The sequence below is a fragment of the Anopheles darlingi genome, chromosome 3, assembly GCF_943734745.1.
Source record: "Anopheles darlingi chromosome 3, idAnoDarlMG_H_01, whole genome shotgun sequence".
NCBI lineage: Eukaryota > Metazoa > Arthropoda > Insecta > Diptera > Culicidae > Anopheles > Anopheles darlingi.
This window is the reverse complement of record NC_064875.1, coordinates 44,624,444-44,640,938: the sequence shown is the minus strand read 5'-3', so window position 1 is coordinate 44,640,938 and position 16,495 is coordinate 44,624,444. Positions and strand designations below refer to the sequence as shown.

The following is a 16,495-nucleotide window of genomic DNA, read 5'->3' as shown; positions in this document are numbered from 1 at the left end:
TTTAATTATTGATTCCTCCCTACCTTCAGTGAAAGGGAGCGCTGCTCGGAGCGCTGGCCCCAAAAGGATTCAAATGCTTCACAAACTAGTAACACACACAAAAAATGCCAACCGCACCCGTCCCTTCAGAGACCGTTCGCAAGGATGTTAGCAAAAAGGCACAAAGGATCGCCAAACGCTTTGACTGCATTTTGGCAAAGAGAGCGTCGCGAAGAGCATCTGGAGTCCGTGCGCGCACACACACGCACACACCGATGGTATAGAGGGGAGCCCAGGAAAGGGGGGTCCTAAATGACTAATTAATTAGCAGCATAACAAATGTTGCCGCCGCCGCCGCCAACTGGCATACAACTCGACACCGCATCGAGACCGCATCCGCAGCTCATTCCGCGCACATCTGGCACAAGTGACCGACCGCGGCGTCCTTTCCTCTCACTATTTCTCTCTCTCTCTCTCTCGCTCTGGCTCGCTTTTCGGTTCCGCTCTGGTCTGTTTGCTTTTCATTTGTTCTGGATCGTTGTTGTTGTTGATGTGTTTATGGCGCTTAACTTATTCCCTTTTTTTCTCAACTTCTTTCTTCTTTTTTCGTTTGTGTTCGTTTTCTTCGTCGTCTTTCTGTTGATGATGGTTGCTCCCTCTCTCCCTCTCTGTCTCTCTTTCTCTCTAACACCATAAATAAGCCATAAAAAGTCACCGCCTCCGGGGCTACGATGGTACATACTTTGTAACTTTTGGGAGCATATTAGCGCCACATATTTAACCGGCACTTCATTTGCGCCGGTTCCAGCTCCACTCTGTACGACGATATTATATGAGGGCTGTATTCAGTGCCTCCCCTCCCTTCGTAAGATATCGTATTTGTCCTCCCCACCCCCTTTCCTGGTGCGTGTGTGGCCCCAAAAACCACAGCAGAACAGTCGAGCTGAACTCAGGGTTGTCGTTGGTACGCCGCAACAACTAATTTCTGGTCTAGTGGAGCCCTGGACCCCTGGCCAAGCAGTGAGCGCAACCAAGCATAAAACACTGTCGCAGGTTCCCCGCAACGCACTCAGACCCCTTAGCAGCAGCAGCAGCAGCAGCAGCAGCAGAAAACATGGTGGACATTTGATTGATTGTCAGCCATCCCGGACGTTTCGCATTGTCTTGGCCCTGGACCGCTGGCCGTTGGTTGCACTTTCCGTTCATTTTCCGTTTTTTTGCGATTCCATCACGAGACACCCGCAGACCACCAGAATGCACACACACAAACTGACACGGACACTGAGTAGCTGGGGCGAAGGATGCACTTGGCCGCGTTGGCCAACCGGAATGAAACTTACCATCTTTTGGTGGACTAGCGCAGGGTGGTGCGTAACTGCCTAAGTGGTAGCCAGAGTAGGAGTTCTGGTGCATCGGGGGAAACGGATAGCCGAGGGCACCGCGCGGACTCGGGAAGCCCGAATCCTGGCCACCCTGGGCGCCAAAGTGCTGGTACCCGCTCCGGATGCCACCGTACCTATGTTTTTTTTTGAGACAAGAAGAAAAGGAAGAAAAAAAAGAAGGAAGATTAAATACGTGAAGTAGAAGCCTTTGCTGTGATGTGGGTGGTGGTAGTGGTGGTGAAGGAGACCTCCCCTCCCTTTTAGACACATTTAATCCAGTGGAAAATCGATGAAAGACACGTGTACTCCCCGGGCAGGGTCCATCAATCTTTGGTGTCTGCTGAGGCGCCCTCCCTCTCAAAAAAAAAAACTTCGCTCGCAGACGAAGCTGTAATTAGATGCACGTGCAGCAGCACTTCGTGATCGTGGCATTAGAAGCAACAAAAAAAAAACAGGAAAATTCGGAAATGTAGCTCAACGCCGCCATGGCCTCGGAACGCACCTCGGACTTCCGATTTCGATGATGAACGCCGATTTCACCCACTACCGGAACCATCGACCAATGCGGGGGGAGGGGGAGTGGGGAGTGCCACCTCCGTAACTATTTACCTCATTTTCCTAGCGCGATGGCGTCCATCAACGCTACTGCTGCTGCTGCTACGATGCGCAGAAGCGGAATTTGGAGGCTGGCATGCGTAAGAGAGAGACGGCAACGCGAGCATAAACACACCCGCGAGACCATTCCCTCTCGCACTGGTCTTGGGGCCGGATGAATTAAACAATTGACGTGTAATTCAATTTTCGGCACCACAACCCCACCATTAAGGCCACCCGCAGCACTAGGCCAGTGTGAGTGCAATTTGCCCGAGGTTCGTGGTTCGTGGTTGGTGTAAGTTGTTTGTTTACAAACCAGCCCGTGAGGTCATTTCTTCCTTTGCGGTCAGCTTGGCAAAGACTTCTTGGGAAGGTGTAGAAGCTTACGAATGAGAATAACATCTGAGCTTCGGTGAGTTGTTACGGGCTTCAGTGATTTATGTCACAAAGTTCCGGATAAAAAAACCTATGCACACTCGGTGAGGTGAAGCAGCAGAATCATCTATCGCATTACTTACTAACGCATAGGCAACTACATCTTATAGGTACTGTAGTGTCACCCATAGCTACCATAGCTTACTAACAGTTACACCTGGCATTGGGGTATCGCCACAGATTCCAAAATTAGCTTAGTTACAGTCGAGCAATCTTCCAAAAGACGGTTGCTCAGACAATTTTCACTGGTTGCTAAGTTTTATTGGCTTGATTGGAGCTGTCATTTGATGACTTACGAAACTTAGTTCCAGAATCCGAACCACGATAGTACCTTACTCGCGACTTACACGGGCGCGAGAAAGCTGAAAATGAAAAAGTTGAGAATGTCAAATCCCATACAAATGGAAATGTAAACATACAAGTAGAATGTCATAAATGTATGGGATTTGACATTCTCAACTTTTTCATTCTCATCTCATTTTCAGCTTTCTCGGGCCCGTGTAGATCGCGAGTTAGCTTTGCAACTCTGCACAAAAGACTTCAACGAAAACGGAGCTAGCGAAGCATCGTAAGACTAGAGAAAGGCTCAAAGGCCTATAGGAGAGATCGAGCAATCATGTACATGAAATGTGTAGTGATATCCTAAGTGCCTGCGGTACGCATTGTTCTTGTACTCGTTGATAAATTTTGCACAGACTGGCCTGTTTAACGACAAATAGTGACAAGTCAAAAGAAATATAACCTATAGGAAAATTAGTAATTCTAAGAGTGATCCTGCGCGAAGTTAAATCAATTCATAAAAAACACTTCAACGCCTCGCCAGCCTAGTCCGTCAATAGAGAAAAAAACGTTGTTTACTCATGGAAAATGAACAACAGTGAAATGTCGGTTTTGTATACTAACAACACACCAAGTCGAAATCCTATAATCCTTTCTCTACAACCTCTTTTTGATAGTTTTTCACGGAATGTAGCTATCATGCCAGGAACACCTCAAGGGCGGTTTTCATTTTATTCACGTTCACTTTTTAATTTTTTTTCATGAATGCTTATCCTTCCGAATGAGCATGTGTGTGCCATTTTTGAATTAATAGAAGCAAGACTGACAGATATTAAAAGCGTTCAAAAATCGAAAAATTGTAAATTCTACAAAAGCTCTACGGGGCTACCAACATAAACTTACAAGCTAACAAAACAAGGCCCCCCTAAAGGCATACAAAGAAGTCGTTCTTGAGTTATAGCCCCAGATATGCGATCAAGACCCCCTTGCCCTTACTGCGCTAAATGGTACTCGATGTTTAATCAATTTCCTCGTCCCGTAAAACAACATAAACAAGACAAACAAATTGGACCCTGAGAGAGGCCACATAAAATGCGCTCCAAAAAGGCAAGTGTGCCTCCTGCTGCTTCTTCTTCCGCTTCTAACTAGCCGTACTTTGAAATAAATAAATAAATCAAAATCTGAGCCAAAGTCAGGTCCTCGGCTCCCTGAAAGATTTGCGTGTAATTAGCGCTCGAATGGCTTGCCGCCGCCTCGGTAGTAAAAAAAAAAAAGAGCGGCCATAAAACCATTGTTACAGCCCCATAAAGAGTTGTATCGGCCAACCTATGAGCATACACATAGGAACATAGGTTGATTGAGCCACACTAAATCAATCGCCAGCCGGCCGGTCGTTCGCGGTGCGCACTTCTCGGCTGCAAATGGCTGCCTGCCAGGCATCGTAAAGCACACTGGCAAAGCGGGAAAACCCGGGGAGTCCTGGGGTGGAGAAGATAAGAAGCGACAACTCGGTGTCGGTGCCCATCATGGAGGGCACGCGCTTCCACTCGCTCGCCAGCTCATTTCGCCTCCGTATGGGTGGGAAGGGGGGGTCATAAAGCTTGACAAACTGCACCAGAACACAGTGAGGCTTCCTCCGCTGGTCTAGGCAACGCAGCCAGGCAGTTCGTGGGCCACCAACTACCGACTCCCTCATATTGTGGAAAAACAAACAACCGGCAATGCTCGATGCTCGCTACTTATGGTGCGCATCTATGCGTTTTTTTATGACCAACCGCGTCATCATCCGGTTTATGCTGCCATGAACTAGCGCCTATAGTACCTTGCTACCCATGCGCTCGCTCGTCGATGCACCACACCAAATTGGTGCTCGTAAACTCGTGGCTCGTGGCCACGATCCTATGCCACCAGATGGCAGAACGCGACGAACGACAACGCATTTTTTGCGACGAAATTCTTCTCGCAGCAACGGCGGCGGCTACTTCTTGGAATGTGAAAGATCGAAATCGATCTTTGGATCCATCGATCATCGTAACGCGGATGGACTGTGACTGCAATGTATGTGCGCGATGTAGCAGCGCGCGTTTAAGAGCATTATTTTATTGCAACCGGGCGACCGCCCAGCCAGCTTTGGATGTCGAGGAAACGTAGGAGAAGGGGAGAGAGTGCGCGTGCCGGCCTGACACCGTCAATCATGATCATTAACCGGTGCTAATTACCGCCAACACACCACACCACGGCGGCACCGTAAATACCGTAATGAAATGTTACGGCAGTTTGATGGAGGTGCTGGTGTGTGTGTGTTGCATTAGATTTGGCCGGCTTCTCTTGGACTAGGAACCTCTCCGGATGAAGATGATCGACACTTGATCCGGGGACCACCGGAACAACACCGGATTGTAGCATAACGTCCACTGATCCCATCCCCGGAGAAAAAAAAACCAAACACTAACCCGTGCTGCTGCAGCTCGACGAACGCCGACTTGCCGGGTGCGGTGACCGTCGCACCGCCATCGATGTACTTGGGCGTGTGCGGCGCATCCGGTGCGTCCATACCGGACTGGGGTGTGCTGGGGGGGCCCTCGTAAGGGCTCCCCAGGTCCGTAAAGTTGAGCGTGTTGGCGCCGATGGAGGCCACTTTATCGAAATGAATTGTAAGGCCGTTGTTGTAGCCGAGGTCACCTATTTCACTCTCTATCTTGGCCTCGGTGGGGGGTGGTGGTGCGGTCACAGGCACCGTGTCCACACACACACGGTCAACGCAGAGACACGGAATACACGGAAAGAACGACGGCGGCGGCGGCGCCAAGGAACGAAACCACCGAAATCACCCTCTAACCCTGCTGCACCACACACTGACACACTGGCGGACACACCAACAGGCACGCACGCACACACACGCGTTGAGGATGCACAATTCTGCGGAGGGGATGGTCACACTTTTGGGGAGCTACTCAACACACTCGCACATTCAACAGCAAAACACCACCGGTCACTGGCTGCTGTTGCTGCTACTGCGGCCAGCACACAACCTGCCTGCACACATACACTCAAACACACACACACAGACACGCACAATTCCCGACGATCACACCACACGCGGCCGGGGTTTCGGCCACGGACAGAACTTCACTTCACGGATGAGCTTTTCTTTTGTTCACGGAGCACACACTCCAACACCGAGCGCAACCCGACAGCAACAACAGCAACAACAACATGAACCAGCGACGCGGTTCTGGAGGGTTGCTTCGATTCAATTCCGATTTTGTTTCTACGGTCTGCGCTCTGGTTCTGGCTCTGGTTTGTTGTTGCGGCGGAGGAGGACGACGAGGATGATGCTGCGATCGCGAGGCGATGATCCTTTTCCTTCTCGCCTCTCCACGGTCCTTCGGTGCACCGCAACGGTACGCCCGACGGCGGGGTCCCCCGGTCGATTGCTTCTAATTAATGATGTTGTTTCTGCACAATGACCCACACGTACACAGCGACATATACGCACGTGTTTTCACACTTTTACGGCTGCTGATGATCTAATGCACCGCGAAGGGTCACAATGTGCTGCGCGGGATCACCTTGCGGCTTTGGTTTGTGATATTTTTGGAGCTCAGGTCGCAATTCTGGTGCTGCTGCTGCTGCTGTTACTACTTGTACAGGATGCCAATGCACAAACACAGCACCTTTGCCTTGTTCAGCACACTATTCCCATCGAGGGCTCGCGATTTTCGCCTTTCCGTAACGATGGAAGAACACACGGGCGCGCGCACGAGAGGGGTGTTAAAACCTCTTCTGATCACACTAAGGAACACTGAGAGAGGATCGAAACCAAGAACCTCCAAGAATCGCCCGGAGTGGTTTTGGGGTCGGCGAAAGGGTGATTTCGATAGGTAGCGGGAAGCGGGCTGGTTCCTTATCTTTGTTATCTTTTATCACACCTACACGTACACGTACAGCACAAACACACGCACGCACGCACGCACGCACGAACGAACGATCGAGGATAAATTTTCACGGGAAACTCGAGGAAAAAAAATGTGCAGTCACTGACGGCGACGGCGGCGACGACAACGACAACGACGACCACGACGACCACGACGGCGACGGCGATGAAAATCGAGATTTTTCGCTTTCGTGATTCACGCTGCCCGTGCTGCCTGCTGCTGCTGCGAATGGCCTTCCTAAACTGAGCCGCTCTGCCGCCATTCCAGCACGAATCTGACGCGACGCACACGCACGCGTAAGTGTGTTGGTGTCGGCATCATCGTGTCTGCGATTCGTCGATTCAATGCACTGAAGCTCCGCCTCAGTGTGTTGCCCGTTGGAGTAAGAGAGATGTATGCTGTTGCCTTTACGTCTGTTAGAGAAGAGCGGCTATCGGATACGAGTTACGAATTTTGCTATCTCTGTCACACTACAGCCTTTTGACTCGTTCTCTCTCTCACTCGGAGGTGTGTCTTTTCTGATGTTGACGTTGGAGTGAGCAGTGCAACCGGTTCCATTTCCACAAGAGAGACAGAGATGAATGACTCGAAAGCGACACGCAAACACACACGCACACACTAGCGTGCACGTTAGTAGTTGTGACAGATGCGCTCAATCTGAGCAAAACTGAGCTTAAAAAGGGGTTGAAAGAAAAGGGGTTGAAAAGAAGGGGTGTGTGTGGAAAAGTGTGGAAAACCTGTTCTGAAAAGCAGCATCCAGAGCATCTACTACCGACTCCTTTGCATCCCTGCTCGGTGCTTAACGACTCGTCATAGATGGATGCCATGTCAGACGCAACGCTTTAAAGATGTTCTAGCGCTTAAACCAATCAACTAATCTATTATGGAGGATTTATTAAACTTAACCCATATTTTATGCTCAGACAAACTTCTCTTCATACATGATCTCGATGCCAACATGAAACCTCCCTTCGTTGTCAACACTTTGTCATTGGGTTTCCGGGGTTTTTTTCTTTCTTTTAATTTCCCCAAATCCTTGTACCCATTCCCGCGGAGCAATGTTAATGATATCCTTCCTTTTACTTTTGCCGGACAAATATCCGATTCCATCCGTTTTACTTGCTGTATTACAGCGTGCGTTAACATTCCTGACGACGACGACGACGGCGAGTCCGTGGTTTAAAGTGTCAGAACGAGCGTACGTTCGCCTCTAGCCTCAAAATGTTTGACATTTTTGCTCGAATCTCGTCAACCGCCACCATCACCGGAACGGAATCACGGCCGGTAAGGAGCGTGGCCCGGGCCGGCCTGTCATTACCGTGGGCCACCAACCGCAACACACACGGTGCGACACCGGCACCGGCACCGGACTGTCAGCACGGGCCAAACCATCATCGACTGGCCTCATCATCTTGATCCCTTTCGGCAGAACCATGTCAATGCAGTGACGAGGAGGGAGAGAGCAAAAGACAGAGAGAATGAGCTCAAAGGTGGGGGACCTTCGAGGATGGCCAGAAGGGGCCAACCGTTTAAGTGATTATCCGAAGGTCATCGCAATGGCCAGGCGGCTTCGGAAGCGACCGAAGGAATGTTGTAATTGTCGCCGCGCTGTTGACAGCTGCTTTTGTGTGTACATTTAATGTCGTCGTCGTCGTCGTCGTCGTTGTCGTTGTGGCCATCGTCTGGACGCGTTCATCTTTGCTCTCGTTGCTCCGTGTTTGACGATTTGCCCGAGGATTTCCGCGAGTATTCGCATCGAGTGTTGCTTTCACCCACGATAGGGGCCGTCAGGAAACATTATCCTGCCAAGGGATGGACAAGGGGCATAATTGTAGCACCACCACCACCACCACCACCACCACCACGAGCGAGATGACATCGTTTCCTGCTTGGCTCGCAGAGTGACCCCCGCAGGGGGGCCAGACGCTTCCTCCATTCCCAATTTGCATACACGCACGGCGCGAAATCGCGAGAGAAACTAGAACTGTGGCTGCCACCGAGTAAGGAATGTTTAGTAAATGATTATTGATGGGGAACATCAGACCACGACCCGAGCCACCAGAGACCAGGGACGCGTTGCGCACCTCACGCACACGGGGCCAGCAAATTGGTGCCACGCGAAAATCCCGGACACTGCTGCGACCAAATGCGATCGCGTGATGGCGTCGTTTCCACCCCTGGGGGCGACACATTCGGCGGTCTGGTTCGGCTTCGTGATCGTCCCGAGCGTGCCCGGCGTACGTGGCGTTTCGGTGTGCGTGCGATCCTCTAATTAGCTACTGAATTTGCCAAAAAGATTGCTTTAAACGCTTGGCCACGGGAGGCACCTCAAGAAGGTGCTTCATCGACCTGCCCGAAAGAACTTAGACGATGATGATCGAACGAGATAGAAGTGACACCGAGAGAGAAAAAGAATGAGAGAGAGAGAGAGAGAGACGTTGCCGTGGATGACGCACTTTCGTGTTCGTCGACGATCGATAGATCCTCAATCCACGGACGGGCACGATAGATCGGCCACCCGCAACCGACGTAACCTTGATGCTACATTTATTACACTCACGAAATCAGTTCGTGGCATCGCCGCGGCTTTCTCCCTCTCCTTCCTTCCCAGCATCCTAGCTCTAGACACACACACACACACTCTTTTCTGGGGTCTGAACGACGGCCGAAAGCGATCCAACGTGTCCGTACCACGAAAGCATGAATGAACCCGGAAGGCATAATGACTACGTAACCTCATCTCCACTATGCTCTGCTCTGCTCTGCTCCGCTCTGCTGAGGTTCGGACACTCTCTGGCTAGACGGACGGCTAGTGGGTGCCTTGGCTGTTCGCTGTTGGCCAGCCTCGAAACCTCGAATCAACTCCGGTCCGGTCCGGGCTGTGTCTGGTGCCTCTGGGGTCTGCCCCCAAAAATCTAGTTTCCCCTATTTCCCCGTACCCCTCCCCCCAAATGGTTCCATGCCGCGATCTACATCCGCGCCGGATGGGGGCAGATAAGATGGAAGATTCGGCGCGAGCGCGAGCGTGTGTGTGTGTGTGTATCTGTCTATGTTCTCTGGTTGTTTTACGCTCGTCCGCTTAATTCGGAGGGCAAGGAGTGCGGAGTCCATTTGGTACGGCTAGAAAGCAGAGGCGCAGCATCCATCCGTTCAGGCACTACTCTCAACAGCCCCGCGCTCCCCGCATCTGTGCCGACAACGCGACCGCGAAGATGTTGTAATGCTGGCCCGACTACCGAAGGATTGGTTGATTCTTTCGCGATGAGGTTTTTTTTCTTTCTTCTGGGCATTGGCGATTTGGTTAGACCATTGCTTGGTGATACCTTTTATTCCATCCATCGTCCAATATATTTTGTCATACAAATTTTTGCTGAACGTTTTGCTGGGTTGCGGTACATTTACAGCACCTAGCTCAAGTATCGATATTTTTCTGTTAAACTACAGTGTTTACTTAGTATTTTGAGAGTTGGATTGGTCTGTTGTTTCTGTTGGTGGTCTGATTTTAGTAACGAAGCTAACATTACGTGCCTGTGTTTGAAAAATCTATTTCTACACCCTGGCCGAGACTTTGTGTTGTTAGATGAAAACTGTTTGTTCTAGAGCAGTGTCATAATGATCAAAACGATACATTGTGACCCAGAAACATCAAGGATGTTACAGACAATCGAAGGAACGTTCCCAGTTTTACTGTGAAGGGTTGGGGTGGGTATTTGCAAGCGCGGCAAGTTATCCCTAATTTTTTTTTTAAGGCATAAAAATTAACTCAATGTATTTCAAAACTAAAGTTTTAGAGAAAGTGGTGAAACCTCGCACACAGCGAATTTCGTCCAAGACAGATGCAGGAACAATTTAACCGTATTTAAAGCGAAGAATGAATGGTCTCCCAGTTCACCAGATCTTAATCCACTGGCCTTTTTCGGTTGGTCGTACATGTTAGCAATACTAAACGACCACAAACTGTCCAGTTTGATACAATCCATGGCAGCGATAAATGAAATTTGAGATGAAATGCCTATGAAGGTCGTCCGTGCCGCGTGCGATGGGTTTGAGAAGCGATTGAAGCTAGTAAAAATAGATTGGGGGCAGAGTAATTTCGAAACATATTTTATAATTAGTTAATATAATTTTCTTAACAAAAAAAAATCGCTCGGATAAAAAAAACGGCTCATCCTTTAGGAAAATATAGACGATAGAAGTTGTATGAGAATATATTGGCCACGGTGTAAATGAAAAGCAGCTTTAGACGATTGATATTAAATGTTAGAAAATCGCTTACCTCCTGTTGGATCAATACATTTACCTGTTCATAACTGAAACCAGTTGTACAAATTTCATAGTAAAAAAGAGTGGTTCTAGGATTTTATTCGTTTTATGTTTGGATACCGACAATCCATAACCTAACGCTACTGGATACTTATCATACTTTCCATTCATTATCTGTTGAATAACAATTTCAAGAGACTGAGAAAAGGCTGGTACGTAGTTTAAAAACGGCTAGTTTAGCCGGCGAATGCCACCTGCACAGCGAAAAAAGGATTGCTGATGACAGCCAGCATTGCTCGATCAGGGCTCATATTAAAATCACAACGAGTTTGCAGAATTGCTAAGAATTGCCAACTCGTAATTTTTTATTCTTCCGGATGTCATGGAAATGGTTAGATTAATGTTTAATGAGGTTACAATTTAATTGAAAGCTCGATACACTAAAAGATGTTTGCGAACTATGAGGTACATCCTTTTGCGAATTACTTCTTGCACGATAGAGACTGGTTTTTGTCAGTTCTGAAGCGCCATTGGTGACAAAAAGTAGATAGGTGCAAAGGATTGGCTGTGCATATGATGAAATTAGAAATATGTGATGCCTTATAATTTTTTAAAACCTGAAATTGAACCAATTTAATGAAGGTTATCTTATAATTTAAAGAAGAAAAAGACAAACAATAAGTTTATTTTTCGACATGCCAGTGTCCCGCAACGTATTAGCTTATTAGCAAAAGTCTATTGGAAATTGAAAAATATCCTGATCGAATTTTAGTACAAGCACCGAAAACACGTTAACGTTAGACAAACTTTCATCCATCCATATTTAGCCCCAGCAATTTCTCAGCAATTGTCCATCAATGGAAAAAAGGAAGAGGAAAGCCACTAGTTTGCTGCACCTGCTGCGAAATTGTTATTGATCTTCCAGTGGTCCAGCTCGGCGGGACCGCTGCCAGCGACATACAACTTAAAGCACACACACGCAACCACCTGCTACCACCAATTCTGCGTCGAATCTCGGCTCATCTCGGGTGGGGTGGGCAACCGGTTTGGAACCCCTGCCACCCGGAAATGAGAGAAAATCCACACGAACATAATGATCCATCGATAATCGTATAATAAATAGATGAATTATTATCGATTTTGGAACCATCCGCTCGCCTCTGACGGACGCCCAGTGAGGGGTTCTAAGGGGACGCTTTGTACCCCCTGTTGCGCACGGCCACACCATCGGCTGGATGGTGAAAAGCTGTCGAAAATCTTGCCACAGCACCGTACCAAAATCAATTGTTTCACATCAGTGTTCCCGGTGTACGAGGTGGTGGTGGAGATGGTGGTTTGACTGGTTTTTCGATTCCCGAATCGTCCGGTAACTGCTACTGGCTGGTGCTCGTATTTCGGTTCATTCATAAAAACCCTCACTGGGACCCCAAAAGCCCCACCCGTGGGGTCGTGCGGCCATCGATCCTTCGCCTCGCGGAAGGGAGGCGCTGATTCGCTTCAACTGCTTCTGCTTCTTCACGTAGGTCTTCGTTGGATGAAAGATGGGCATGGCCCGCAGCCCATCTCGCCTTTGATCGATGCTTAAAATGATGTTTCTTTGGGGTTCAAACTGGTCGTTCCCGGCTCTGGTCCATTCAAAAAGGAGACGACAGCAGCCCAATTCTCTCCGTATCAGTAACGCTCCCGTAACGCTGTGAACGGTGCGTTCTCAGTCGGAGATGACGATAGCTTGCGCGATAATTAGCGCGTCAGCCAGGGAACACTTCCCCTGCGAAAATGGGGGTATGTGTATGCGAGGAGGTTCATCGATAGAACTGATGTTTCGATGGTGTCAAGAGAATTTCTCACACTCGAGCGTGTTTGAAAGGTGTTTTTGATAATTATGCTGCAAGTGCTACTGTGTGTCGTTCAGCATAATGTCTGTTATATTTAAAGCTATAAGATGGAAGCGTTCAGATCAACAAGGTAGGTAATAGCGAATCAGCATGCGAAGTTTCTTCTTACAATGCTTCACAGATACGACGATTGAAATACACAATTGAAATAGCTTTATTCATGGAAACAGTATCTACTGGTTAACGATTGCTTGTAGTAAGAGTGTTCAACAAGACCCTAGCGAGTCACTATGGACATTAACTAAAGCCAAGGTGCCTTGTCGCACGTTATCCCGGAAAATCGTACAATTCCAGTCATCACCATCGAGTTCAAGGTCATTAAGTTGTGGTAAACGCTCCATAAGTGAGACAATCTCAAAGTTGCGCATTGTATTCCCTCCGATTGTTAAACTCTCCAATAGGGGCATGTTCTGCACCTTTCGTAGCTCGTCGACCGATAGCGTGTTGTTGGAAATGTCCAATGAGTAAAGCCGGTTATGGTTAACGTTATTGATGGGGCCAAGCGATTCAATGACACAATCGGAAGCGTCCAGCACTTGCAAACGTGGTAGCAGAACAGCCACGCGCGCCAGATCTAACTCGGTGATCCTGGTAAGGGTGAGGTCCAGTTCCTGAAGGTTTGGGAATCGGAATGCAATATCCATATTGGTGATGCTGGTATTTTCAATCGATAATGTAGTTAGGTGATATCTTGAGGCATTTTTAACACCGATCGTGGTCAGCGGATTGTAATCGGCCGATATGAAGCGTAGGCTAGGTGTAATTGTCAAGGAGCGGAGCCCGCATTCGACAATGATTAGAAATTGCAGTGAATGAGAGAAGGTCGCGGTGGATAAATCGAATGTTGCAAACCGGTTCCTTGATAGATCCAAATACTCGAGGGCTTGCTGACTGGCAAATAAACGTTCATCCAGGTGGCTCAATTTGTTATCATACAGGTGAATTGTTCTCAATCGCGTTGCGTTTACGAACAACAAAGGATCGAGATCTTCGATACTGTTATTTGAGAGACTTAATCTGGTTAGGGAGTATAGGTGACCGAAGGTACCAACGGAGATATGCGACAAGTTATTCGAGCTAAGGTACAAATCCTCTAACCGGTACAATCCATCAAATATTTCGGAGGGAAGCTCTGACAGAAGAGTCTCATCTAGATCCAAGAATTGAAGCAATGGAACGTGATAGAAAACATCCTTATGCAATGTGCGCAGTGGATTGCCAACTAGGTGTAAACGGCTCAATTGATCCGTAAATTTAAAAAAATCCGGTTCTACACTTGAGATATTGTTGTACTGCAGCTCTAAAACATCCAAATTATCCGTATGCTCAAACCAGCGCGAACTAAGGTGCGAGAAGTTACGGTTGTATCGGATACCTATTGAATGCAACGCCTTGTTGTAACGGAAAAACTCGTCCGGAAGAGAGCTAAAATTAGCTTCTGTTAAATAAATTGTTTCCAGCTTCTTGTTACTGTCAAAAATATTCTTTAGCTCGCCGCTGTATGTAGCTATTGTCAATTCCTCTAGATTTTCCATTCTGGCGAAGGTCTGAACATCGATTTTCTCCAAAGGATTGTCAAACAATTTGATAGACTTAAGCTGTGACATTCCTTCGAAGAATCGTTGGTTGATGGTTGTAATACCGAAGGAAGAAAGCTCCAGCACTTCCAGCGAAAGTAGATTTGTTGGGATCTGAACGTCCGATCGATTTAGAAGAAGTTCAGCAATATTTCGTGCATAATTTGACGGCGGCTTTTGTTTGAGTCCCAAGTTCAGTTTCTGAAGACTCGGAAGCTCGTACAGTACATCCCGTGGGGTAACATCAGTATTTCTGTAGAAAAGTTCTGTCAACATCTTAAGACCACGGAAGCAGCCGTCGTCGGCTTGAACGATACTATTGTCATCCAGATTCAGAAATTGCAGTTGCTCGAGACCACCAAATCGTCCTGCGTCCAGCACTCGGATGCGATTTTCATGAAGCCACAACCTCTCTAGTTTAGTCAGATTGGTGATTGCCTTCGGGATCTCAATTAAGAGATTTCGGTCCAGAAAAAGGTCAATTAAATTGGGTACTCCTGCGAAGGCTGTTGCTGGCAGTCGACGAAAACCATTCTTCGATAAATCGAGAATGGTTAAAGAAGGTATATTCAAGATCGAGCTGTCTATATGAGTAAGCAGATTACCGCTGAGGTACAGTAAATTAAGGGTATTGGCTACCCTGTCGAATGCTCCCGGCTGTAGCTTGTGTATTGCATTTTTTATCAAGGATATCTCCGTCAAGTTCAATGTTCGGTCAAAAAGCTCTTGGGGGATCGTAGTGAGGAAGTTATCGTTCACACTAAACGTCTGCAACGCTGGCACATCATCCAAGAAGTGAGCATCAATGCTCTTCACAGAATTGCTATCTATGTATAAGATCGTCAGCTTTGGTACTCCTTTTAGCGTTCCTGCTTTAAGGTGTTCGATTCTGTTTCCGCTCAGATATAACTCGGTTATTTCGCCGAGATTGGAAAACACGTGTGCATCCAGCGTTTGTAACATATTCTTGCTCAAGTCCAGATACATCAAACGTCCTAGTGGCTCGAAGGTTGCCGGATTGAGATGCTGCAGATCGTTTCCTTGCAGCCAGAGCATTTCGAGAGCAGTGTTGTTGCGAAACAGGTTATCATCAAGCGTTTGAAGATTATTGAATTCGATAGAGAACCGCTTCAAAACGGGCAGATTAGCCAGTATAGCTGGAGAAAGGTGCGTTATCGTGTTGTTATTGAGGGACAAGTACTCCAGGTTCGTGTTATTGATGAATATGTCGTCATGGAGGTGAGAAATATAGTTTTCTTCCAAACTAAGCGAATTCAGTTCAGCAAGAGATGTAAAGACATCTTTTGGTAGCTCTTTAAGGTTATTCTTCGATAGATCGAGGACAGTCAGCGCGGTAAATCCATAGAGTGTATTATTTTCGATCGATTCGAACCGATTGTTTCGAAGATTTAAAGTTTCAATAGATTTCCACCGCAACGTGGATCTACCAGGTACAGATTGTAGAAAGTTATTCTGTAGGTTCAGGTTTACCAGTTGCTTTAAGTCAACGAATAGGAAGGTATTCAATGACGTGAGAAGATTGTCGGCTAGATTTATCGATGTCACTTTGAACGAGTTGAATAGTTCATTACCAATCAGTGATTTTATCTGATTTTTGGATAAGTCCAGATTTTCCAGGTTGGGAAGATATCTGAAGGCGGCCTGTGAGACCGTTCTGATGCGATTGTTGGACAGTGATATCACTTTCAGTTTAGAAGCACCTTGGAAAGTGTATTCCTTCAGAACTTTAATTTTGTTATCATCTAGCCAGAGAAACTCTAAAGAGCTTGCTTTTTCGAATGTCTTGGGCAAGAGAGTCTCCACAGCGCAGTTGGTTATGTTGAGCGCTTGTATGTTATCGTCGTCGACAAAAATCGATTTTGGTACCACAGGAATGGTCGAGTCCAGGAAGTTAACTTGTATGTAGTAATCCGGATTAAGATGCACTGTGACGTGAGGCATCTCTTTGGCCGATTCAAAGTGCAGATGTTTGAAAAAACACTCAATTCTGGAGTAACACATTAAGTTCACTGATTGTTCTTCGCCATTTCCACTACCGCAACTTAACAGAAGCAATGCCAGTAAGCTAAAACGGTTCAATGAAAGATGCGATTTTCAATCCGCATTTCAACAACTGCTGGCGGCAACGGTGA

The 16,495-nt window shown here is 47.5% G+C and overlaps 2 protein-coding genes across 3 annotated transcripts in view; both read right to left on the bottom strand.

The window, feature by feature from the left end:
* LOC125954642 (homeotic protein distal-less) overlaps positions 1–6,819 on the bottom strand; it is a 45,763-nt gene extending 38,944 nt beyond the window's left edge. For both annotated transcript variants that reach the window (XM_049685108.1, XM_049685110.1), the window contains exons 1-2: positions 5,123–6,819; positions 1,320–1,495 (exon numbers count right to left, since the gene is read on the bottom strand). In XM_049685108.1, coding sequence (XP_049541065.1) covers positions 1,320–1,495; positions 5,123–5,223 — 277 coding nt within the window. In that variant the 5' untranslated portion in view covers positions 5,224–6,819. The remainder of the gene's footprint in view (positions 1–1,319; positions 1,496–5,122) is intronic.
* Positions 6,820–12,764: 5,945 nt separating this feature from the next.
* On the bottom strand, positions 12,765–16,304 carry LOC125955530 (protein artichoke-like). Its single transcript, XM_049686663.1, has 4 exons — positions 15,935–16,304; positions 14,982–15,499; positions 13,052–13,376; positions 12,765–12,805 (listed from the first exon to the last, which is right to left on the bottom strand). Exons 1-4 carry the CDS (start codon positions 16,302–16,304, stop codon positions 12,765–12,767), a joined length of 1,254 nt encoding a protein of 417 aa, XP_049542620.1.
* Between the last annotated feature and the right edge of the window lie 191 nt (positions 16,305–16,495).

Bases quoted from the DNA above. Each gene is read 5' to 3' on its own strand.
- LOC125955530 (XM_049686663.1), bottom strand. From the start codon at position 16,304: ATGCCTCACGTCACAGTGCATCTTAATCCGGATTACTACATACAAGTT. The intron at 15,500-15,934 runs GTAATGAACTAT...ACCTTTCTCCAG, and splicing joins TCAGATAAAATCACTGATTG to CTATACTGGCTAATCTGCCC. The intron at 13,377-14,981 runs GTAGCCAATACC...CCAAACCTTCAG, and splicing joins AGCCGGGAGCATTCGACAGG to GAACTGGACCTCACCCTTAC.